The following is a 26,685-nucleotide window of genomic DNA, read 5'->3' as shown; positions in this document are numbered from 1 at the left end:
ATAGCCAGGTGTCTATTGTACCTTGTCTGAAGACATACTTTCTGAACAGCCAATCATTAATTTTAAAAGAGTGTACTCTCATGCTTGATTCTTCAGAGAAAAATTTCTCTAAGGTATTGAAAAGGATTTGATAAGATAAACACATCAATTAGATCATCCTTCAATCTCCTTTATAGAAGAGAGTACAAGGTACATTTTTGGAAAGGGATAAAATTAGCATAGTAGTAATTTAAATAAACAAGAAATCCAAAAGACTGGACTAGTGATTCAGTCATGAATTCAAATTCCACCGTAGCAGCTGGGGAATTTAAATATTGCTTTATTAAATATGCCTAGAATAAAACATTAAATGGTGACCATGAGACAACTGGATTGCTGTAAAAACACTCAGTGGATTGACTAATGCCCCTTAGTGAAGGAAATGTCTTCTTATTGCATCTGGCCTGAACATGACTGTAGACCAACAGCAGTGTAGTTGAGTCACATCAGCTCTTGGACATAAACGACAGTGCAAGCCATTCAGTAGTATTGAAGGAGGTGATTCACCATCACCTTCTCAAGGGCAACAAACACTGACCTGACCAGAAACGCCTACATCCCTATGAATAAGATAATAGGCACACTTGCCCTCTTAACTGAATCCATTAAACACTGGCACCATTCTGGTAATACTACACTTCACCTCATATCTTTCCTGAACTGTACACAGCACAAGGAAACCAGAAGGCCAGATTGAGTACTAAACAGCAACTACAGGGGAAAAGAAAAAAGGTACTGTATTGGATATGAACTACTTGGAGGCATTTGTTCTTAGTTGCAGTGCTGGAGCCAGTGAGGGGAATACATATCCCAGAGCAAGCTGCAGTAGCAGGTACCTCAGAATCCAGACTAACCACCTTTAATTAGTGACTTACATTTCAAGCTTTGAGTAGAGATTAATTTGTGTAGGAAAGGAGGGGAATGAAAGAGCATCCGACACTGACTAAATTGGCTTGTAAAGTACAGACATGTAGGTGTTCTTAATCAGTTAAAATGCCAACTGTAAACAAACCAAGATCCAGAGTCCCCATAAAGCACGAAAATGAACAAGCAACAGGTGAGAAAATGTCATTATAATAACTACTTCAATCTTGAGGATTGAAATATTAACAAAGCTCAAGAGACATCTCGAGTTGCGCACTAATCATAGACCAAATTACAATCCCTCTTGTTTGTTTACCACACTTGAATGAAAATGCTGCTCCAACAGACACACTGTTCTGGGAGGGACAGAATCTAGATAGCAGGGAGAGCCAGGGAAATGGGTAGAATATAGCTCCTACCTTTGGCACATGGCGTGTGACTGGGATTTTGATCCCTATTGTTATCAACCTGGGTCACAAGCTAAGGTGAGCAGAATTCTGTATACCAATCTGCAACAGTCTTAGGTGTACATAAAGGGTAAAAACTGAATACGTGAACCAAAATTAATCACTTGTGGATGAGAATAACTGCAGGACTTGCTCTGGAAGGTTTTCATGTCAATAATTCCAAAGAGAGTACTGCAGGAAAAAAATCCCTGTAAGAAAAGAAAGATAAAGTCACCATAGCCCTACAGGACCATAGGGGCTGCTCTTTCATTTGAGAGAGATGCCTGGTGGTGATTTAACCTAAATGGAGGAGGAAGGGCCACAGGGTAACTTCAGACAGTGCAGGAATCAAACCCACACTCCAGTCACATGACTCTGCATTGCAAACCAGCCATCCAGCAAATTGAACTAATCAACCGCCTTAAACCACCCGAGAAGCAACTGGATCTTGTAATAGTTAAAGTTTATTCCCTGAATAAATTAACCAAAATGATCTCAATGTCAAATCTGGATTGAGGGTCAATTATTTTAACACCATGTCCACTTGATTTTTCAAAAACATGCAGCAGTACATTTAGGGCTGCCCTTCTGAAATTGAGTTAAGCCTAGAGAATTTTGAGCTTCACAAGAACAGGAGTAGAAGGATGGTAGATCGAGGCCTGCCATTGTATAACAATATGGGTGATAAGTTGCATTTACGAAAACTGCTATGTAATCTCAGGAAGTCTTGCTCTCTCAAACAGCATATGAACAGATAACATGTTTTTGTGATGGTAAGTGATAAATATTGGCTAGGACACTGTGAATAGTACCCTTGCTTTTCTTCAAAATAGTGTCAAGACACCTTTAAAGATCCCTTTAAAAATACAGGTTGATTCAAAACAATATGAAAGACTGCATCTTTGACAGTGCAGTACTTTCAGTAATTGACAGAATATTTGTGTTCAAGCTTTCAGATATCTGAACCCTTAACCTTCTGCCTCAGAGGCAGGTGCCCTTACAACTGGCCCAAACCCAACAGATCTTGCTGAAATAAGGAATGGCCCATTTTGGACTGATATGCAGAGTAATTCCTTCATTCAAAGGGAGATTAATGTTTTGGAATTCTCTGCTCTCGAGGGCCATGGAATCTCGGTCATGCAGTATATTCAAGACAGAGACTGACAGAATTCTAGATATTGAAGTGATTGGGAATAGTTCAGAAAAATGTTGAGGTAGAACACCTACGATTATCACATTGAATGAGACAGGAGCTCAGAGAATAGCCTATCCTGTGTCACTGCATTAATATGAAGTTACAAGTTTAACAAAACAATGAAGTACAGTGTTGGTGCATAAATGTTGATGAATCCCAGGTAGGGCAATACAAGGTGTGTCAGGTATAACATTAGGCTTAGAGTAATTAGGTACAAACATTAAAGCAGAGGCACAATGGAATAACATTTTCCTTCATTTGACGTTTCAATCTGTTGACCTATGCTATACTATTTGAATAATTTTATCCCGGTCACTTCTTCTGAGTAGAAGTACCACCTTGCTGTCTGGCTAATGAAAATGGATTGTTCATTTGCACTGAAAACCACTCACTTCTCTCCATAAACTTCTTCTTACCACTGTCAAGATTCAAGCATGCTTTCCCTGTTCTCAACGCATTTGCTCCTCTGGATCACAAATCTGTGATGTGAACCACCTCTCTCAGGACTTAAGCTGCAAATAACTTTTAGAACTCAAATCTCACTCCACTCAGCTCACAACTGTTAGGCCTCCATATTCTTGCAGGCAGGCCGGCAATGCTCAATCAAGAATGAATAAACTTCCACCTCTCCCGCTTTTAATTTCTGCCACACCCTGCTCTATAGAACCCAGACCTGCCAAAAGTTTCTTAAAAAGGTCAAAAGTGCACAAAAGGAATAATTTCAAACCACTTTTCTTTAAAAGAATGATTTATTAACTATGATACATAGCACATGGCTGTAGGGTTTCTTTTTACAACATTCCCATTAAGACAAATTACTTCAGCAAATACATGGTTTATGCAGGAGGGGAAACGTAAGCTCACCCTCAGCTTAATCACATGCACTCTGGGTTGAATTGGTCCTGATCACCATTCACAAACTGCTTTGTAAAAGAAAAAAACTTTAGTTTTAAAAGTATTTGTTCAATTTTATCTAAAAAGGAATTTAGCCCATTCTAAGTTCTGGGTCTCCATTAGAAAGGAGAAGGCATTTCTCTGAATCAATGTGCATGATTTTTCATTTTTTGTTTACATGAAGTGACCTCTGCTTCATGGCTTCGCACAAACTGGAAAAAAAAAGTTCAGCAGCAATGGTGCAGGTGGACCGAGCGAGATGTTCGAAGCAAAAGCTCTCAGGCACCTCCCCCCCCAACAACCCCTGAAGTCCACCAACTTGCCTTTTGAAATGGTGCACAATCCAATTGCCAAAGTTACCACCAGACCACAAAATACATCAATTCGATTAAACAGATTTCAGCCTCTTTCAGATCATGATTGACATTCACACGTGCATAGCTGAGGTGCTCACAAATTTCCAAATCTGCAGCAGTCAGAAGTGGGGAGGGAAAAAAAAAACCACAGGTCAGTGATTTGAGAACTGCCGATGTTGAATCGCAAACTTGTATTTCTCTCTTCATTAATTAGCCATGAGCAGTTGCGTTTTGAATGAAGTGCCAGTCTCCTAGTCAACCTTGATGAAGCCCTAAAATGCTGGGAACGTTCGATACTTGGTGCATCTGCATTTATGGACAAGGCCAAAAGGTAGCAGTGTTCACATGGTCTCTTCACTTCATCCATCAACACAGCCAGAGCTTCCACATGTAGGTCATGTACTGCTGTGGGTTTGAAGCAGTCAAAAAGCTGCCAGGGCAGCAGAAAACTGAAGAAATACCATGAGGCAGAGAAGAAAGAGGGTGTATGTTGCCAGTTTCCAAAAAGGACCCAAAGCTTTCTGGCACAGGACTCAACAGTTAAAACAACCATTTTACTTTTAATAAAATGAGAACTTGTAGTACAAATCGCTCCAAAATGAGAACTATTTGAATAAATGCAACAAAAAAAAGTTCTAGACACCAGTAATAAAGGATGTGAGCGGTTAGCCTTTTAGGAACACAACCAACCATTCTTTACATACACAGTTACTATTTGTGTAAAGAGTAACACCTACCCAAATTGTCAGACCAATATCACATTATATATTCAAAACACAGTTTATTTTTAATTCAAATAAGTGTTAATTATCATAATGAAAACATTTTACAAGTGTAGCGTACCAAATAAGATGTCAGGTGCAGCTCCATCCCCATTTATCCCCCCCAGCTTCCTCAGTACAATCATTGAGGAGTAACTCATTGGTGTTTGACAGAGATTGGGGATACGCCTTGAACAAATTCCTTTCAAATTTAAACTTCACCAACAAGCTCTTTGCTTTAGAGTTCTAGGTTACGCATTTAAACAGGTTAAAAAGATACACAGAGCAGCGATACAGATGAAACCAGGATAAACTTATGGCGAGTTCACTGCAGTAAAACTCATAGGTATAAAGCAGTCTGTTTGACGACATCACTAGATACACATCATTACAGCATTTTAATGCAAATAAGCCCACATCTTTTATAAATTAATATAATTGACCTTTTCAGCATATAATTTATAAACTGAATGTAAAATACATTTGAGAGTTTGGAACAGAAGTATGTAAATTATTAAAATTCAGTGAATTGAGTCAATTTGAATATCATTTTGAAGTTTTAAAGAACTACTGTGGTGCTTGTGAGACAGCCATTTTTCCCCACCTTCACCCTGTTCACTTGTACACCCACTACTGTTTGCAGGCTGGAAGCAGTTTTGTCAAATCTAGTGAAATTTCATGAGACATCTGGGCACAGTTTATCACTTACGTATCAAGAAATAGTATATGTATGACAAATCACTTCACTTAGTACCCCTACAGATGCAGAAGGTGGAAACCAGCATTACAGAGAACTGATGTATCCGCCATCAGTACTTTTGGACAGACAATAGAACTACTTGAAGTCAAAACAGAATTTACTGCAGAAACTCAGCAAGTGGACACAGTTAATGTTGAGTCCAATATGACTCTCATTTGGAAAGAGGTCACATTGCACTCGACACATTGTTTCTTTCTCCACAGGTGTTGCTGGACCAGCTGAGTTTCTCCAACACTTAGTTTTTAATTTCAGATCTCCAGCAACCACCATACTTTGTTTTTATTGTAGTACCACTTGAGTTGTAAGGTTGTAAAATTAATTGTCGTAGGTGGTAGGAAAACAGAAAAGATACATATTTACATTATAGGGGAGGGCAATAATCTCAAGCACAGTGATGGGTCATTCACATTTTTCAATTCATTACCTTCTTGTGCTCCATTTCAGAAAAATGTGAAAAATAAATCCTGGCAGTCAGGAGATTGAAGATGGCCTTCTCCATTCAAGTCCAATTAACGCACAGCCCAATTACCCAGATATACATTCAATAGTCCATTGTTCCAGTTCAAAATACAATCAAAAGATGAGAGGAGGGGAGAATTACCTGCATAAAAACGTAGCAGACTAAAGGGAAAAAAAAAACTTTACATTGGACAGGGAGTGAGCATCTTATATTAAAAAAAATGGAAAGGACTGAACCGTAACTATGTTTAAAAGAACGAGCACAAACCTTTTGAGTGTTCTTCTGTGGAAGTGCTACACCTTGCTAACAAAAAGATGTGGGTAGTTCACTTCCATCAGCACATGCAGAGTTTATTGAATGTTTCCCTATAATCATTTATAGGGAGCAATGAAACATGGAGCAGCTTACAGACAGTATGTTAGGTGGAGTAAAGGCGTTGATTTCATCTGAAATGATCAGTTCAGCAAACAGAGGATGGATTACAGAAAGAATGAGACACAGATGGAACAGACTAACTTAGGTGGAAATTAAGAAGGAACATGAACTACCTGCAGGGAAATACAAACGGCAATTCACCATGTGCATTAAATTCAAAACTACACCTGATTTATTTGGGGCCAATGCATCGTGATTGGAGTGTCCACTTTGTATTTTTATACAGCCTTGATGAAAAACCAAATACCCCAGCCCTGTTCTATTTTCTTCCACAAAACATCTCAGTACAGCCTGTTAACGTCATTGATCATAATAGTTTTAAGATTTATTTTAGGTCATTTGTCAACTTAGGAAGATATTCATTTCGCCACCAACCACATCTACCTTGATTAAAGATAGGGTACATGATGGTGGACACAGTAATTGGGTATGCACACATCTCACTTGGGAAAATTTCAAATAAATTAAAAACAGAAACAGTTTTGACACTTTTCTGGAATCATTTGCAAGCTCTGCAAATGTCTAATTTGGGAATTAGTTAACTTGCTCTTTAAATATATATATTCCTTTGATCGATGAAGTAATTTAAATTTTTTATTCCCTCACCTCTGCAGACTCTTACTGCGTGGCAGTTCAAAGGCATTAGCTGGCCCTTCATACTTCAAATGTTATATTTTTCATCAGTGAGGATAGACAAATGGATGTTGATGGGTTCCATGTCATGGGTGGCACCACAGCTAAGCCTATTTCTACCATTCTGCCAACAGCCACACATGTAGCCTCCAACTGGAGAAAGGCAGGAACAGTGGCAAAGATGTTTTGTTACCCTATCCTCCAGGGTGGTCAATTGGCATTATCTATTGTTTCATCTTGGTCTACATTGCTCAGGACTTCACACTTGATAATCAATTGATCAACTGAGCCATTTGGCAAGGTTCCATTCAATTTCCTTTCTAACAAAGGAACACTCCGAGTCTACACTTAGCATTAATGACCCTCTCCTTTCATTTATAATGCAACACCATTACTCCAGTTATTCTATGCACATTTATTTTGTAATCATGAAAATTATAGCAAATTAACAGCCATAGAAAGAACTGTTTTGGACAACGCCTGGACTTTAAATCTGTCTCAAGTATATGACAAACCACATAAGGGTGGACAAATCCCTGAACAAACTGGATAACAAACTGGCTTAAATAAATCCTCCAGTCGCCCAGATAAAGATGGGAAACTGATCTTTTTCCATGCACGACCTGCTTTCAAAGAGAGACACGATGAAGAAATGAAAATTGGATTGTAGTCTGAGTTTAAATGAAGGAACTAAAGGCACCACACAGGAGATGAAGAGTCCCCGCTGGCCTTCCTAACATAGCTTTCTACCACTGTGGGCTCACTGGCAGAGTGGGGTTTGGAACAAGTAATACGTAGACCTAGGTGAGTAACAAGGAAAGACAGAGAGTTTCAACTCAAAGTCAGACAGTGCAGAATAGGAACTATATTTTTTATATGCAATCCTTCCGGATTGTCAAAAAGTTAGACTACCAATTTCAGGAGGCAGTTCTGTGTGGTAAGCTTGTGAAACCAGAAACTAGCTCAATGCTGTCCTAAGCTGGGATTTATAGGGCCTGCAGAGACACATTCATCAGTCTGGCCTGGAAAAAGCTGTGAGAGTGAGCAGTGTGCAAACCATCTCGCATTATGTAAGTCTCTAGTGCACATTTGTACAAACTTTCCTACTGACACCAAACAGAATATACCTCAGACTGGAGGCAAAGTGTGGTGAATGCTGCAAGATATTTTGTGGAACCCACTTTATCTTTTCAGTTGAAGAGTTGGGGATGGAGGATTTGGTTATTAGTATACTACGCCTGATGCTTAGACAGATGTACATAACATACAAGGGACAAACTTATTTTAGGGGAGGGTATGAACACAAATCTTGGCAGAAGAAATGAGGAAGAGGCATCTTTTAAGTTTCTCAGGAGCTAATGTGAAAATGATATATATTTTATAACGATTTGTATTGAGTTTCAATCTCATGTTTACACAAAAGAGTCAGCAAGCTATAGAAACACTCAAGTTATCCAATGCATGGAGGTATTTTTTAAAATTGAGTGGTCTGCATTTAAATATGTAGAGATTTCTTCCGCTATTTTTCTCCCAAAATTAAAACTTTACTTCCCACACTCAGTCCTTCAGCTTCATTATCTTGGATATCATCTGTCTTGAAGCTACACAAGACTATAGTGTTAGCATACTTGTGAAATTTCTCCGCTTGCACTTATTTCCTAATATCAATCCAGTAAAAATAAAATGTTTAAAGCCTCAGCGTAAAGAGCAAAGGCATCCTGGATGAATGCATTGAACATCTATACACAAGAAGAATAATTTTAAGAGTGTTAAATGCTTACTTTTGAAGGGGAGGGAACAACTAAAACCACTGAATTATTTCAGGAATTGACCACATTTGATCATCAGTTTGAAGAACAGCCTCCAGGTGGGGCTAATACCACTAAAAAAAAAGTTAAAGTGCAAATTGATCAATAGGCAATTGTGCAAAAACCCCCAAACTAGTTAAGTTTCAAACAGCTCAGATATGGTTTATTTTGACAACAATTACTGCAGAAAGCTGAATGCATTGATATACAAGGTATTGGGTACATCCTTCTTAACTGCAAACCAACCTTTTTTAGTTCAGGAAGGTTTTCTTAATCGAAGAATTGTCATTACTGCTCAAATCTAGGATCATCTTGCGTTTCAATTTATGTGCTTCCTCAAAATTGAGTGGATTACACCATCCTGGATACATCTGTAAGGTATTAAGCATCCAAGACTGACTTGGTTTGGCTTGTCCTTGCTGCTGACAAACATTTCAAGCTGTGCACCATGTCCCATCTTCTCATTCATCCGAATAGTTATCAGGTAATATCAAAAAACTCACTATGTTGTAAAGCCCAGATTAATTCCTCAATTCAGGACACAAGACCATGAGCTATCTCAAGACAGACAGAGCAAGAGAGCGAGGGGAGGTGGGGAGGAGCAAGAGAGCGAGGGGAGGTGGGGAGGGGCAAGAGAGCGAGGGGAAGGGGTGGGAGGCTGAGGTGAGGAGGAGGGGAAGAGGACAGAGGAGTATGAGAAGAAATTTCTGTAGTGTTACTACCTTAGGAAGAAAAACAGACACGATGATAATCACAACTTTTAACAGAATCCCAGAATACTGGTACCGTCACAAAGCAATTTCATCACATCTAGATACCACAAGTTAGTAAGATGTAGTTTACTGGACAAGCAGTGCTCCATACAAATGGATGTTTGCAGGGTATTGGCAAGATGAGAAAAACAAAAAGTTAGCAACTCTCCTCTGTGCACGAGTCTGCTCAGAACCTGAGACTTTCCTTTTCTAACAGACTCTCTTTCCCCATAATGATCCAGTTCTGAAGTTACAGCAAGGCAAGATGTGGCAGGATCATATTCAGGCTCAGCTTCAAGGTCAATTTCCATTCCCACCTAAAGACTGATCTGGAAAACATCACCACAGGCCAGCTACATTTGGGTTCAAATTGATTTAAACCTAAAATTATTTTGATGACACTTTTTGCATAATGAGGCTAATTTATAAAACCCAACATGCTAAAGTATCTGTTCTTTTACTTTGATGTTTACAGCTGTTATCTGGTGCTTTGCACACAAACCCAATATCATTCCTCCAATAGTAAAGAGGGAGAAAAAATTGAAAAATAATCAATGGTTTTGTAAATCATTGGCCTCTTTCTTCACTGATGCACTGGGGAATGACTTGCCATGTGTGGTGTGGTGGTGGGGTCTTGAAGAGGCATAGAACCCAAGCTAGTGCTGCACACCAACTCCTTTCAGTATCATCTGAATTGTGAAGACGGTTACAAAAGTTCACTGAAATATTTTATCACTCAGATTTATTTAGCTATTAACGTTTTCAGATAACAATATCGAACACAAAATAACTCAATTTTGCTTTCAGCCAATTTCATTCAATTTTTGATCCAAATTCAGCAGGGGATAAACAGAAAATTAGACAGCCTGTTAATCCCCAAAAGGGTAACTTAGCTTTGTTTCCCTTGTAAGGGAGCACCGCTCAATTCGAAAGGAATTAATGCCCAAATGCTGCAGACAAGACACAGTGCAAGACTAGCCACTTATTCAACATCAAGTCAGATTTGTCAAATCAATCTATTTTCAGGAGCTACTTCTCTGTCTAACCATGTACATCGTGGCATGGCTTCTGCTGCTGGAAGATTTGCTGGTTATCAGTTGCAAGAAGAATTCCAATTTCAGATAAGACCATACCAATCAATTTCAGAAGTAGTCTATAATCTAAAAAAAAATTTAGACTGCAGCTCCTTTTACTCATCTGCCACACCAGCTTGTAATTCAGAAATGGATGAGTTAGGGATAGAGACTCAGGCAGACAATTGCATCGTTTTTAAAAACATAGTTTCAAAACTAAGCCAGGCCTTCCTAATGAAGTAGAACTTTGTTAACTTTGAAAATCTGGAATCATTAATCAATCAGTAATCGCTGGTGGCTATGTATGAATCATCCTTTCCCAATATCTACCAGTCATTAGGATCATAACTGGGAGGCAAGGCCTGTGCCAACACAAAATTTTTTGACATAGAATCAGAACAATCTATTCTTAAAACATTCAGAAATATACATTTGCAAAAAAAAAAGATATAAAGTTGAATAATTGGTCAGCGTCTTATATGGAAACAATGGATCACTGGGATGTCCACTTCACATTTTGCCCAGTCAATACGCACAACATTGACTAGATACAAAAAAAAATCACACACACACAAACACATAACATTTTAGTGTTTGTTCTATTATTGGAGAGACCATAACTGTACGTACCATACCCAAATTGGCAGAGCTGGATACTTAGATTAACTAAGTGTTTTAAAATTGATTCGCTGGCACAGCCCTATGGGGGGAAAGAAATGCTAAGAACACACTGGCTAGGTATTGATGAATTTGCCTCCTGACCTGAAACACATGATTTGTTACAAACTCTAGACAGGAGCTTAGTAGTTCAAAGAACAAACTGCTAAAAATAATGGTAGTGTTAATGAACAATGGCATGTTTCATAGCAACTGTTGCTCAGCTCATTAAACAATTAATTCTTGCATTTACAGTGGCATGTGTAATGTAGGCTCTCAGACTTGGGGCCGTGGAATTTGAACTTTAGGATTATAAAACCTCAATATATATATTTTAAGAGGACCCCTCATGCAGCCTTCACACCAACTTTGACAGTGAACTGGTTCAGGACTGGCGTTGCTCAGGCATTTAGTTGTACATGTTTATATTTTTGATTCTCCTCCAGCCCCCATTCCATCTCCTTTAGGCACTGATTGGTGCTGAGGTATGATTTAGTGGGCAGTGGCCACCCTACAATATCTTGCCAATTTGGCCATTCTTCAAGTTTCAGCCGAGTGAGGCTATTCAAACAGGATCTATCACAGCACTGCTCAATACAGTCCACGCATATTTGCTTTTCTAGCAGACATCAGTGGGCAGAAAGGTCTTTGTGATACACATCAAAAGTGAAACACCTCAGGATGGTTATAAAACATTAAGTGATAGATCATGCATGTGCTAACATGCCATTCAAGCATTATAATTATTTATTCTTTTAACAAAAAAAAAAATGCCATTTCAGAGGAAGCCACATCTAAACCACCTTAACTACTGCCTGGACGGATGCAAGGCACCAGCCAAGATACGTTTAATTTTTGCGCAATTAAAAAAGGGATGGGGAACACACAAACCATCGAAAGTGATGGGAAAGTTTGACATGAAGTTGGCTGACACTTTTAGTTGGCAACAGGTTGTCCTTTTGTGTCAAGAGGCTCCTAGTTAACACTACAAAGAAGCAGGTCTGGCAAAAAAGGGTAAAGATGGGGCAGCAGTGGGGGCAGACAACAAATGTGGCCCTGAAGATAGGGCAAGCATGGAAGGAGGAGGAAATTCTGCCCATAAGTAATGATCCAGGACAGTTTCAATCAGATTCTGACAGGGACCAAATTAGGCATTTGCTAACCAGAACAGATCAAGCTAGTGAGAACGAGACAAAAGAGGTTCTAAAGTTCCACAGACATCAGCCACTGAAGCTGTATTGATATTGGGAAAACCAGCATTAAATCTCCTTTTGCACAAAGCACTTTCATGCAGCTGCTCACATCATTGTTATACAGACAAACCTCTTTACTACAAGCTCTACAGAATCTTAGGACACACAGATTTTATCATAACATTAATTTAGTGTGTTTTTTCCTTAAAACAAATGTCCCAAGGTTAGAATGGCTTCCCAAATGAACCATCTTTACAGACGTACATCTACATGCTGGGCTCGGTCATTCTACCTAGGATAACTGCTCATGTTCACACCTCGCTTTCACAAATATTGCCACGAGGCTGTGTCCACTGGGCACATCTGCTGTGAATTAACACAGTCCGCTTGAAATTTGCGTTTATTTTTAATAAAAGGTTAAAATAGCAGCACGTGATCTCAAAAACAATTCTCTAAGCAAGAGTTGGCACTAACCAAAAGTAAATAAAGCAACTTTCTATATTGGCTTAGAAGGGAACAAGTTTAAATTAAATAAGCAGTAGAGTTTGTCTGTATAATGAACTGTTTAAACATTGTGCATTTTGAGAAATCACTCTGTAGTGGAATCTGTGCTATTTGTGTTTCACAAAACCCACTGTGAAGTTATGGACTGTTTCTTTTTGCAGTCACTGCAGTATTTGGGTATTTAATCAATTTCCTTAGTGCCATGACATTTGTTACAACTATGATTACACTGCTCTGTACAACAGAAAAGGGTTCCATAACCCAAGGCAGTTTTGAAAAAGAACCCAGTTATGATACCTGGCATATTTATAACCCAATTCACAGTTTACTTGGCCGTTCCGTCTGCAGTTGTGTTCACAGATGTTGCTGAAGTGGCCTCTAAGGTGTTGGGGGAGGCGACTGTGGTGGTGAAGGAATCATTGTTACAGGTGACGGGCACTGAAAGGCAGTGTTCGAGGTGGGGGAACTGGGAACAGCACTGATCAGGTCCATGATTGGCTTGTCGTAAAAGAAGAAAGGGCACTGCTGGATGAAGAGCTCGATGATAGTCTGGTACGTCCTGGTAGCTGTCAGAGCATCCATGGTCTGAAAGTCAGGCCTCATGAGCGTGGGCCAGAAACAGATGGAGAGATTCTCACTGTTCATCAGATTCAACTTGCAGTTCTGACTGACCCTGAAATGAAACAGAATCCAGTAGTCTATACAATACATTGAATAAAGACAGCATAAACAAAACATTTAGCTGCACCCTGCTGAAAGGAGCCTCCCTACTCCTTGTGTTACCACCTACTGAAAATGGTAAAGAGTACATTTCCCTCTTTTCCTGCACCTACAAACATCCCTCCCATCTCCCAAGACCATTTGGAACAGAAATGAACCCATCAGCATCACAAGGAAAAATCATTTCGTTAACAAAAAAAAAAGTACTTTTTCCCCCTTCCCACTGAAAACTGCCAATTAAAATAAATATTGCTGTGATTAGAAGTAACAGTTCAACCTACAGTTTTTAAGAATATAGCCAATTGTTATTTCAATGCAAAACAATGGTTATGTTCCTTCCTAACAGCACAATGGGTGTCCCTGCAGCTATTCAAGGAGGAAGCTCACTGCCACCTTCTCCAAAGCAATTAGGGATGGGCAATAAATAGTGGCCTAGCCACCAACATAAGCAAATTTAAAACAAAACCCTGGAAGTAGGTCAGGGAGAGGAGAAAGAGTGGATGATAGTACTAAAGCCTGGCTGAATCTGACTTTTTTTTGTTCCTCAGTTAGGCTGGTGCAAAGTGGTACAAGTGAGCAAAAATACAGTAGCTGAATGAAGGATCCTAACACGAAACAGAATGTATTAGGGGCTTGTAAAAACACTTGCAGAAGTGACACTACAGATAGTATTGCCAGAGAAATAACTGCCAGAGAAATTTCCCAGCTCTTTAATCAGCTTAAATGAGCATTAAAATGAAATAATGGAAGAGAAAATGGTGTACAAACATGGTTTACTGATCTAATAATATCAATAGCAAAAAAAAAAGTGGTGGTAAAATCTCCATTCTGAAGGATGTGGTTGCCTGGTACTTTTGGTCCTTCCAGATTGGGAGTTGCAGCCATATAATGGCAGGTCATCAAAAGTGAACTCAACAAGTCTAGTAGCTAAAGAAGTGGCCACTAAAGCTGTCATCAACATCCTCAAAAATAGGGAACCTGCCAGACCTACCCAGTCCAGCCTTGGCTCAGCGTTCTCCGAAACAGTATAGCCAAGGAAGTACAGCAAACTTGGTCTTAACTGGTACCTTATGAACCGGCAATCTCGACAAACTGGCAAAAATTATACATCTCAAATATTGGTAGTTCACTGTATTACTGCTATCTCTGATGTCAGAGTAGTCAGTTGAGGGCGTGAGTGAGAACGGTCTCTGCTGGTAAATTTTATATAAGGCAAAGTTGATTATTTAAGTGATTTATGCTGTAAATAAATTATAACAGTGATGTGTATACCCTCACATCTCTATTACTGTGTGTTTTTTTTTAAAAACATTGGAGGGGTCCACAATCAAACTGAATACTTGATTGCTGGAATATTGGATCAACTGGACACTCCTGGTCCCATAGGTCCCGGTTAATAAAAAGTTTGCTGCATCTGATTCCTTTAACTAGAGTAAAAGAAGCAGTGCCACCCACACCTGCTTCCATCCCAAAAGAAACAGTGACTTCAGATTTTGGGTCTACACGCTGTACAGGAACACCTTAGCTAGAAATGAAGAGAAAGAGGATACAAAATATTATAGCAGAGTTGATTTTCTTTAGACCATAGGGTCAATTTATATCCCTTGTGAGAATCTACCGTTTTATCCCATGAAAATTCTGGGATATAATCAAGTGCACACTTACTAGAAGTACCGATAATGAAGATTCCATTGAGTTTAAGTGAAAGATGTGGAACAAAGCTTTGATGAAAGTTTGACCTCTTTGGACAACTCTTATTACAACACAGTAGCATGGGAATTTCAGAACATATGTTATTTCTGCACTCGGGTCTAATTAAATAAATTCCTGTGCTCACTTTCAATATAGGAATTAATACTTATTTTTAAACAGGTTAATGCCTGCATTGAAGTGCACACAAGAATTTAATCTGACCTTGCTATAAAGAATACAGAAATACAAGGTCAGGAAACAATATGATAACTCCAAAAGGATCAAAACCTGGTCTGTAATTTCATCTCTATGGTGCTTTAGCTGAGAAAAACTGGAGTTGTAGCACAGGCAGGCCTATGCAGTTAGTAATTTTAAATCACACATACATGTAAGGGCAAGCATTTTAAATTCCTAAAGAGATTTACTATCTTCTTTGCCTTAAATTGATCTGTATCATTAGAAGAAAGAAAAAAAGACAGGTCTCAGTTATTTGAAATATTGGTTTATGATATCCTCTGCACCATTAATTAGCCAGGTCAATTAAGCAAAATCTTAATGCGGATAACCTTACTGCTTGTATCAAGCAATTACTTACTTGTTTAAGTGGGTGATGACATATTTGAAGACCTCATAATTCTCTTTAGGAAACTTCCTCAACACTTCCTTAAGTGCATTCAACTTTAGCTCCTTATCAGGCTGTTCTGAGGGAAGAAAAATGAGTAGTTTAATGCAGACAGCATGTGGATCATCACAGTGATTCTGTCATGAGCTGCATTAGAGTGGCAGCAGCCGAATCCACATACACTGCAACACAATGCAGATCCTACAGTGGAGGGTGGTATATGAACCTCAGTTCATTTTCCACATATGGGGATTGGGAAGGGGAGCGGATTTGATGAAGTGAGGAGAATCTTACCGCCCTTCACTGTTCACGGGTAAAGTTGATCACCTAACATAGTACAAAACCACAGAAAACAGATGAGCATGCATTAGATTCCTGGTCCGAGTTGAATTGATGGGAAGAAGAAAGCTTTATCATGGTAAAGGTTTCTTCACAAATACTGAAGTTCGCATCATCCAGACATACTGATAATTAGCTGATTACATTCCCTCAGGTAATTGTTTCCTATTTAACCATCAAACATTGTACTTATAAAATTGTAACCACAGCAAAAACAGCAAACATAATTGTATTAGCAGGTTTCAAAACATCAGAATTATCATAACTGAGAACGTTCCTTAACTTCTACACCTCTTCTATAAACTCTAGACAGAGCATCAGCAATTACAGTTTTCGTCAGCCACATGCTTAACTTTTAGTTGAAGAGTTGCAGCATCAAATTCCAGCAAAACAGGTGAAGATTGCTCAAGCAGAACTTCTCCAAAAGCACTAGTAGATTATGATCAGTGTAAATTTGTGACTCTCCTTGATTATTCAAAACATATTCGTCAATTTGTTGGAGCTCTAAGTCAGGGTCTAACAGTTCGTTGACAATTGTGGGGTATTTGTTTGTGAGGAGAGCAGAGGTAGGGGAACAGAAATGAACTATACAGCAACAGTACAGAAGAATGGTAAGAAATTCCATCAGCAGCACCTCTGCTGCATTCTCCAGATTCAATAGGAGGACCAAACAAATGCTAGTGTCCTTCTTGAAGACAGCTCTACAAGAATTCAGACACATCTCACGCCGAACTAATTTCAATGCGATGAACACTGTTTGAATGGCCAATACGTAATGCTTTTCTCAACACACACATTGCCAGCATTTCAGGGGAGGCAAAAGAAAACGCTAAGAAACTCAAAACTTCCCTTTAAGCGTAGCTGCACTGACATTAACGAGTGGAGGACCTTGCTACCAGTCAAAGTGGCAATCGTTTGATCATCAAGCTGCATCATACCTCTCAAGGAAAAAATGATACAAAAGAAGGAAAGATAAAAAGACGACAAATACTGGGTCAGTTGGTTTGTGAACAGCGTGGGTTCAATTCCTGTCACTAGCTGCAGTTACCGCGAAGGAATCTCCTTCTCAACTTCTCCCTTTGCCCGAGGTAATACAGTTCACAGGTTAAAACACCAACACTCGTCTCCCTCTAATGAGAGAGCAGCTCTATAGTCTGGTAAAACTATGGCGAATTGACCTTGACTTCCCTCTAGACCCCATTATTACATGGGACATTCTGCCTCACATACTAAAAATTTGTGGGTCAAGGATAAGCACGTTCAGTCACATGAAGACTCAAAAGAAACTCATGGTTGGGCAAACATTATCCTCACAGGGACAGCGAATGATGACTATGGAGGATTGCCAATGGCTGCAGATCACCTAGTTTGCCATTTGTGGAGTGTTGTAAGGAAAGAGTGGCTATCATTCTTACCTAATTAACAAACATGACTGTCCTTCAAAATAAACCCATTAGCCATATCTTTGGAATATTCTGAAGGATGCTATACAAAGGCATTTTCTTTCTACCACAGACTTTGTGTCGGTTCAGTACTTACTGCTGACATCTACCAGTTCGACCTGTGCACTATATGGGACTAGTGGCTCCGGAAGCTCTGAGAAGAAGCTTTTCATTGCTCCAGCTATAGTATTCACTGCAAAATCCTTCTCCTGTAGGACAATGTTGTGGTCTATAAACAGAAACAACATATTACAATCAGAAATGAGGATGATACACTTAACAATATAGACCTAATGCATTCAAATAAAGTCTTTCCTCTTCAATCTGAATCAATATTTCAAGAACTGATGATGCTGACCTCTTCATCTTCGATAAACATCGCCTAAGTGAGGTTTTCAAGTTGGGTTACACCGTGCATTTCAATTAAAAAGACTAAGGTATTCCTGTAGTTGAAACTTGCTCATTGTTGAGCAACTTTTGAGCCATGGAAATAATTGGGAAAGTACAATCAAGTACAGTATCAAAGAAAATGGTTATTCAGAGATGTACAGCATTGGGCTCGTTTCTGCATCCTACTTCACCAAGCTCAGGTAGCATGCCATCTATGAGACTCAAATGTCTTTGTTAATGCATAGATAGCCACAAGGAATATATTTTCAAGAGCAAGCAGTATTCATGATTCCGTAAATTGCCAGAATACAGTGAAATGGGATGGGACTACAGGAAAAATGCAAGCACAGACTTAGAATCTGGCACATGACTTTACCCATCACAAGACACAAAATATACATCTCTGTGCTCCCCCTCTTTGGAAACACACAGCAGCACCCCCACAATTCAAAGCAGTCAATTGTTTATCAAAGACTTCTTTCCCCTTCCACTTACCTTGATCAAATTGCCTCTGGAGACTTTCCATCTCTGACTTGTTCCCACTAACACGGTAAATTCCCTCTGTGCCCAGACCTTGAAGGAGAGAGAACAATTTACTCTTTTTCAAGAAGTCTGCTTGGCTCCACATACAAAATTTACTGCACATATTTAACAACCTCCTCAAACAGATATCAAAGACATCCGAGTGAACTCTGAAATCTGGCATAGCTGCAAAGATTTAAATAGAAACACTGAATAATCACAGGGTTGAGGACAATTACTCAACTGAGTGTTTCTGCTTCTTTTCATTGGTTCAGAAATTTTGCTGGTGGGAGCAAAAATGTGAAAAATGGAGCATAACGGATTGAGAAATCTTCATGTTGTCCACTTTGGAAGGAAGAATAGAAACAGAAACACAGAATATTACTTAAATGAAGAGAAACTGCTGAATGCTGTGGCGCAGATGTATCTGGGTGACCTTGTAGACAAATCACGAAAGGTTGGTATGCAGATTAAGCAAGTAATTAGAAAAACAAATGCAATGTCAGAGACAGCAGGAACTGCAGATGCTGGAGAATCTGAGATAACAAGGTGTAGAGCTGGATGAACACAGCAGGCCAAGCAGCATCAGAGGAGCAGGAAGGCTGACATTTCGGAAATGTTAGCCTTGGTTTTAGGGTAAATGGCGTATAAAAGTAGGGAAATCTTGCCACCAACATGCAGGGCATACGAGACAATAAGTGCAGAGAGTTTTGGTCACAAGAGAAGATATGCTTACATTCAGTTTAGAGAAGGTCGATTTTAAGATGAAGAAGCTACCTTATGAGGACATGTTGAGCAAGTTGGGTCTATATTTATTGGAGTTTTGAAGAAAGCGAGGGCAGTCTGATGAAACAGAAAATTCTGAAGGAAAATGTTGAGAGTATAGCTCTCCTTATTAAAAAATCTAAAATGAAGGGGCACTTTAAAAATAACAGATCTGCTATTTAATATGGAGACAAGGAAGCACATGTTATCTCAGAGAATCGATCACTGCAATTCAAGAGCAGTGGAGGCTGGGTCATGGAATATACACATGGCCAAATTAGACAGATTTTGATGAACATAATGGTACCATTATCAAAAGATAAACCACTGAACTACAGGTCAGATAATCAAACATCTATTGTAGGGAAACTACTGGAAAACTTCTGACGGACAAACTAATTTCCACTCAGAGAAGTAGGAATTTACCAAGGATGGTCAGCATGGCTCTGTACAGGGGAAGATCATGCCTAACAAATTTGACTGAATTTTCAGAGGTGACAGCCAGGTGTGTAGGTTAGAGCAGTTGATGTACTCTTCAGGGACTACAGTAAGACTTTTGACAAGGTCTTGCATGGCAGGCTAGTCAAGAATTGCCGTGGATCCCATCTGATGTCCAGAGGGGGGGGAAAAAAAATTAAATCTTAAGTCTAAATTAACAGCCAGCAGCAAAGGACCCTTAGAAGAAGAATTCAAAAACCTCAAATGCTTGATAGCTATATTAGCCATTAGAGAAATTGCAACAGCTGAAACCACATTGTCTGCTGAAAATGTGGGTATCTATTCAAGTCTTAATTTAGTGCACATTGAAGAGACACAAAGATTAGTGCTGGGCAAATATAATACATTTCCACTCTAATCAAATTTTAGATTTCCAGTGAAACCCCATGCACAGAAAATTATGACACATCTCCCAGTGCTCCCAGACCAAGTTCAGGGCAGCTTTAAAACAAGACAGCAATTGTTTCCACTAGTGGTACTCTTAAGAATCCATAGGAAATAGGTGCAATAAATTTCCACTTCTTCTGTTGCTTCCACATCGCTAGGTTTCTATTCACAACGTGTCCAGCTCTAAGACAATGACAGATTACTATTCAATACTGCTCAACCTTTCCAAAGAAGAAAGCACGATAACTATCATACCCAGATACAGTCTTAATAGTAATTCAGATGTTAAAGCTAAAGAACAAAGAACAATACAGCAGAGGTACAGGCCTTCGGCCCTCCAAACCTGCAACGACATGTTTTGCCCTTCCACACTAAAATGGTCTTCGCTTACTGGATCCATATCCTTCTATTTCATTCCTATTTATGTATTCGTCCAGGTGCTTCTTGAATGCTGCTATTGTGTCTGCTTCCACCACCTTGTCTGGCAGCACATTCCAGGCACTCACCACCCTTGTGAAAAATGTGGCTCCCCTCCCTCCTTGCACCTTGAACGTGTGTCACCTAGTAATTGACCCCTTCACCCTGGGGATAAAGCCTCCTACTTCCCACTTTATCCATGCCAATTACAATCTTATAAACTTCTATCAGATCGCCATTTAACCTCCTGCGTCTATCCAACCTTTCTTCAGAGCTAAAGTCCCCCATACCGGGCAACATCCTGGTAAAGCTTTTTTGTACTCTCTCCAAAGCTTCCATATCCTTCTGGTAGGTGTGGTGACGAGAACCATACACAATATTCCAAATATGGCCTAACTAAAGTTTTATAAAGCTGCAGCATAACTTGTCTATCCTGAGACTCAAAGCCCCTTTGAATAAAGGCAAGCATGCCGTAAGCCTTTTTATACTAACTTATCTACCTGCGCTGTCACCTTCAGTGATCTGTGGACCTGCACACTCAGCTCCCTCTGCATATCAATACTCCCAAGGGTTCTGCCATTCACTGTATAATTTCCATCTGCACTTGACCTTTCAAAATGCTTCACCTTACATTTGTTTGGATTATACGCCATTTGTCATTTTTCTGCCCATGCCTCCAACTAATCTATATTCTGCTGTACCCTCTGACAATTCTCCTCAGTATCCACAACATCACCAATTGTTGTATCATTTGCAAACTTACGAATTAGACCAGTCACGCTTTCCTCCAAATCATTTATGTTGACCATGGACACCAGAGGTCCCAGTACTGATCCCTGTGGAACACCACTAGTCACAGCCCTTCATTCTGAAAAGCATTCTTCCATCACTACTCTGTCTCTGACTAAACCAGCTCTGTATCCATCTTGCCAGCTCACCCCTGATACCACGTGACTTCACCTTTTGTACCAGTCTGCCATGAGGTCCTGGTCAGGATCCATGCCTCTGGAATCCCATCCATATAGTAGTGGGATTGAATGAGATGCAAACTCATTATATGTAGAATTATTAACACAAAGCAATTTTTAAAACATTAAAACCAAAACAGCTACAGATGCTGTGAATCAGAAACAAAAAACAAATTGCTGGAAAAGCTCAGGAGGTCTGATAGCATCTGTGGAGACAAAGCAGAGTTAACGTTTCAGGTTGAGTAGCCTTCCTCAGAATTGCTTTCTTAGAAGCCTGCAAAGTGGAAATTCTGAAACTGACAAAGCAAAGGAATCACAGATATAAGTGGGCATGGACTGGACCAGGGGCGAGAAGACCCAGTGACAATAGGAAGAGATGGGTTCTGTGGGACAGGAGCAGGCAGAAATAATGTGACTGCGCACGTGCGTGTATATATAAAAGGTGACAGCACCAGATGAAAGGAGGTTGGTGACCGTGGTTGACAAGATGGACTGAAGTTCCATAGAGTTGTTTTAGTGGGAGCAGGAGGAGGTATCTGACAGCTGGGGCTCATCCTCTGCAAAGTTGAGGTCAGTCTGCGTCACAACAACAGCACCACCCTTATCAACAGGCTTAACTACAAAATCAGGGTTAGATCTGAGAGCATGAAGTGCAGTTGGTTTCTGGTAGAATAGGTTGAATGGGTTAGAATGGATAAGGGGCAGAGAACCAATGTCACATTAACTGCTCTCAATGATCAGGTCAATTGCAAGTAAAAGGCCAAAGGGAAGGGTTCAGCAAGCAGGAAAAAGAGTGTTGGAGGTGGGCAAAGTGGTCTGCGGGGAGGGGACTCTTATCTGAAGAAATAGACATGGAGATGAAGGTGACAGAAGAAGAGTTCAATGTCATGTTGTGTCTGAAATTTATTAAGGTGGGGATGCAATAAAGATCTTTTTGGACAGGACATTCAACATCAGAGAGCGGATGGTCAGGAGTAATGGTGAATACGTAGCGGGAAATAAGGCTGGGGTGAGTGGATACAGTCAGAGGGAAGAGACGGGGAGGAAAGTTCCTGAGGGTAGTGGGTATCTCTAAGTTGTTGCATCTTGTGTGCCTTGATGCCTGAGGGGGAAAGGAAAAGTTTCTTGTTAACACATCAAACGAGCTGGAGGATGAAGAAGTGGAACTGGGGAGTGGTGCAGCCCTGGGCCAGCATAATGCAATGCTTTTGGAGAGGAGGTTGAGAGTGTGCATTTGATGGTGCATGGCACTGGGTTTTACTAAAAAACTTCTGTAATTACTGCTGTGACAAGGCATGCATTAGGCTAGTCTTCATTATTTTGGAAATCAGGTCAGATTTTGGTTCATCCGAGTCCACTTGCCAAGTGCAATTCCTAGCCCCAACAATCTTACAACTTTGTGTCATCCCGATCTGTGATTTCTAACAATTCACACACCTGAGGTGGAGTTACATGCAAAGGCCAAGAATAATAGTGTTCCTTTCAGAAGAACTGCACCAAATAGCATCCTCAAGAATATACTTCATAAAACAAAAGCAATTTGTATTTCTTCAGAACAAATAATTTCACATGGTGGCTTTTTGAGGAGTAAATTAAAATATAGTAGTTTAAGATTGTTGTACTGTCATCCAGAGCACAAGTTTGCAGTAAATTTAGAAGTAAATGCACCTTTTAGTTCTTTGTGTTTTAAATCATGCTCTTTGAAACTGAACTCTTAGCAATACAGAGCAGCACTGGCAATTTACAAATAAGTAATGAAAAAGCATTGAAAAATAGAAAAATCCAGGATGCAAACTTGGGACTGCAAACATGGGACTCTGTTATATGCAGAGCTGGAAGTGCCAAAAGGTGACTGGTTGACCATTGATGTGTGCACTCACCATGACAGCTTCACTTTACCTTTCCAACAAAGTCTTCTGTTGTGTACAATGCGTTCCCTGGTAACCCTATTTTGGCCTAACTCAAGGTGGAGAACAGAAGAGGCTCAACAATTCACCTCACTGACCAATACAAAAATAACAGGAAAGTCAGCTCTAACTCCTTTTCCTAATCATTTTTCAGAGTGCTTTTGGAATTTGGTAGATTTTGTAGAAGTGGGTCAATTTTTCCTATGTTCAAATAACCTGCAGGGCTCACAGCACAAGTGACCACCAAGCTATGATATTAATAGGCTACTGACATAATTTAACCTCATAAATCATTACCTTTAGGAGAGAAGTGCAGATAATTAGAGGAGCAATTTCTTCCAATAAGCACCTACCAAAAATATTTAAAGCCTTAGGGACAGGATACCTGAACTACACAGAAACGAGGAGAATTCAACTTAAACAAAGCTGCAACACAATATAAGGCTTTACACCAGGCAGGTCATAAATAGAGAAATGCTTGAGCCATGAAGATACTGTTACAGCCCCTGAATGCTGTTCAAACCAGCTATTACAATTTTCCTAATGATGCAAATGAACAAACTTCTTGGGCTTGTTTCTTTTAGTGCAGCTGCCAAGTTGTGCAGTTGGTCTGCAGGGGCTGTCACATAAACACTCTGTGGGGTAGCATCACATGACACAAGGAAACTGGACCTTGCCCCTTCCAGACTCTACCCCTCACCCCTTCCACCCCTAATTATCTCCAAATTATGTTCCCAGGATACTTCATCAAAATCAGCTTGCAGCAGGATTAAAAACAGAAATTCAACTGTATGACAGATTTGCTTTTCTGTTTAGATTGCAACAGAACCAGAAATGTTTCTGTGACCCACATCTCCCACTTTGCATAAGTGAAAACATACTTTTTACTTGGCTTCAGGCCACAACAGGAAGAGATGGGAAAAAAAGACTCAACCACAATTTGGCCGGTTGGATTTTACATAACAAAGTACAAGCCTGTATAATAGAAACCTCAAGACATTTCAAATTTCAATAAGAATATATCTGCAGCATATACAATTTACTAAAACCATCATGTAACTAAGATACTTGTGATTCAGAAACAAAAAAACTGAAACAGAAAGACATTTTCTCTATGTTTTTATTCCCCAAGATACTCTGGGAATTCTTACTGAACGTTTCTCACTAGCTTTCAGGCCACCTAGAAAGAGAAACTATTTTTTGTTTTTAATATCACATTCTGAACAAACCAATGCACCTCTTCTACACTTCTGCACTTGATCTTAGCATTCAGGTTTCCATTTTCACCCTAAAACTGTCCCTATCAAAGCCACAAATTGATTCCAATTACACAATACCATCCTCAAGTGTCCTTTCTCCTTTCTTCCAGCTCAAAAGAAATTGTCTTCACTTACTTCTGTTATTAACTATGCAATTGTATCTAGAGAATATCCTCAGCAATAATTCTGCTCCCACCCTTGCAGCTTTACTTTCAGAAATGAAGGATCTGCCAAGACTCATCTTCCTTATCTACACTGAAAATTTGAAGACAAGGATCAGCTTTGACACTATGCTGTGAACACAGAGCAGCTGCACATATTGCTACTTATAGTGGAGCTAAAGACAGTGGAGCAAAGGTGCGAAGAAGGACAAGGGCAAATGCAAGAGATAGCAGATCAGAACTAAAATTAGAAATGGTTATGGATGTAGAGTGCATTTCAACACCTGAGGGATTTATTTGTAGGAACAAGCATTGTAAATTCAAAGTCAGTATGGCTCAAATTGAGTTTTGTGTGTTTCTGCATGCAGGAGGCAGAAATAGAGACGACTTTGTATACAACAGGGTATTATTCATAAATATCACAAAGAGGATGCTTTTAAAGTCAAATCTGAGGTGATATCAATAACAGGTCCAGTCACAGAAAGAGTAGGTAATGTCCCTATGGTGATGGAGAAAATATGAAATTTGAAGCTTTACTCTGTATCAAGCAGAACTTTGAGCCTAGTGTTGTCACACAAGCAGCTAATGATGGAGTCAGTGGTAGGACTGGAGAGATTTCTGGCTGGGGTGAAAGACAATGCCTTGGTCTTTCCGAAGGAAATTCTGACTCATTCAAAATATAGCAGTCTTTAAGAGAAGAAATCCTGGTGGCATGAAGTGCAATCAAAAGCCAGATTCAGTTCTCACCAGCATACAAATGAAAACTAACCCCATGCCTGCATGGGGCAAAGTGTAGAAAGTCACCCTCGTCCCACAGGACCATAAAGCTGCTCTCATTAGAGAAAGAAGACTGGTGGTGAGTTGAAACCAGGGGTCACCATAGTTCAGGAAAGGCCGAGAAGGCAGGACTTTCAATGGTAACCTCAGCCGGTGTGGGAACCAAACTAATACAACTGGCATCACTCCAATATCATCAGAAATCAATCATCTAGTCAACTGAGCTAACAGATACCCAATAAGAACAGGAGGTGGTAAAAGATGGATGTTTGGGGAATTTCAGACATAATCACATGGAGAAGTAGCTGAGGAAGTTACTGTGAAAGGCTGGAGCACAAGTACAAAAAAAAAGGGGCTGGGTTTATCAAACTCCAAAAAAAAAAGCAAGAATAGCAACTCAGTTATGGAAAATATTGTTGGGGTATCTTGTTTTCCTTAACAGGTGTTTGGATGATCATCTGAATGGAGTCTTCCAAAATTAGGAATCCCAGACACAGTAGAAATATGAATTGAGGTTGAAGCCTTGATATAGTAATCACACCATTAACAGCTGCCCATCCAATATCCAATGAATGTCACCCAAGCACAACGCAATGCCTATCCATGCTCTCAAGACCAATCACAACATTGTCATCAAACCAGCAGACAAAAGGAATGCCATTGTCATACAGAATAGAACAGACTACTGCAAAGTATACTGACAACTGAACAACTAGGAACACAACAGACAACTACCTGCTGATCTGATTGAGTAACACACCCGTCAACTCAACGGACTGATCCGGATCAGAGTATCCGATGCACTCTCATCCCGCATACTTCGTGCATAGAAGACCTCTTCTGCCTTCTGAAGAAGCACAAAGCCAGTACACCTGGACGTACCATTGTATCAGACGATGGGACCCTGTGTGAGAAGCTCTCTGGCTATGTTGAGGTCATCTTGAAACCCATTGTACAAGGAACCTCAAGCTTCTGTCACGGCACTACAG

General features: G+C 39.8%; 1 protein-coding gene across 1 annotated transcript; it reads right to left on the bottom strand.

The window, feature by feature from the left end:
• Window positions 1–3,274: 3,274 nt before the first annotated feature.
• LOC109926684 (rho GTPase-activating protein 35-like) lies at window positions 3,275–21,433 on the bottom strand. The gene is made up of 5 exons (XM_048618220.1): window positions 21,334–21,433; window positions 18,531–18,608; window positions 17,743–17,874; window positions 15,838–15,943; window positions 3,275–13,503 (listed from the first exon to the last, which is right to left on the bottom strand). Exons 1-5 carry the CDS (start codon window positions 21,431–21,433, stop codon window positions 13,209–13,211), a joined length of 711 nt encoding a protein of 236 aa, XP_048474177.1. The 3' UTR covers window positions 3,275–13,208.
• Between the last annotated feature and the right edge of the window lie 5,252 nt (window positions 21,434–26,685).

Source organism: Rhincodon typus, chromosome 39, assembly GCF_021869965.1.
Source record: "Rhincodon typus isolate 14 chromosome 39, sRhiTyp1.1, whole genome shotgun sequence".
Lineage (NCBI taxonomy): Eukaryota > Metazoa > Chordata > Chondrichthyes > Orectolobiformes > Rhincodontidae > Rhincodon > Rhincodon typus.
The sequence above is the reverse complement of the archived record's forward strand: the minus strand, read 5'-3'. Positions and strand labels throughout refer to the sequence as shown.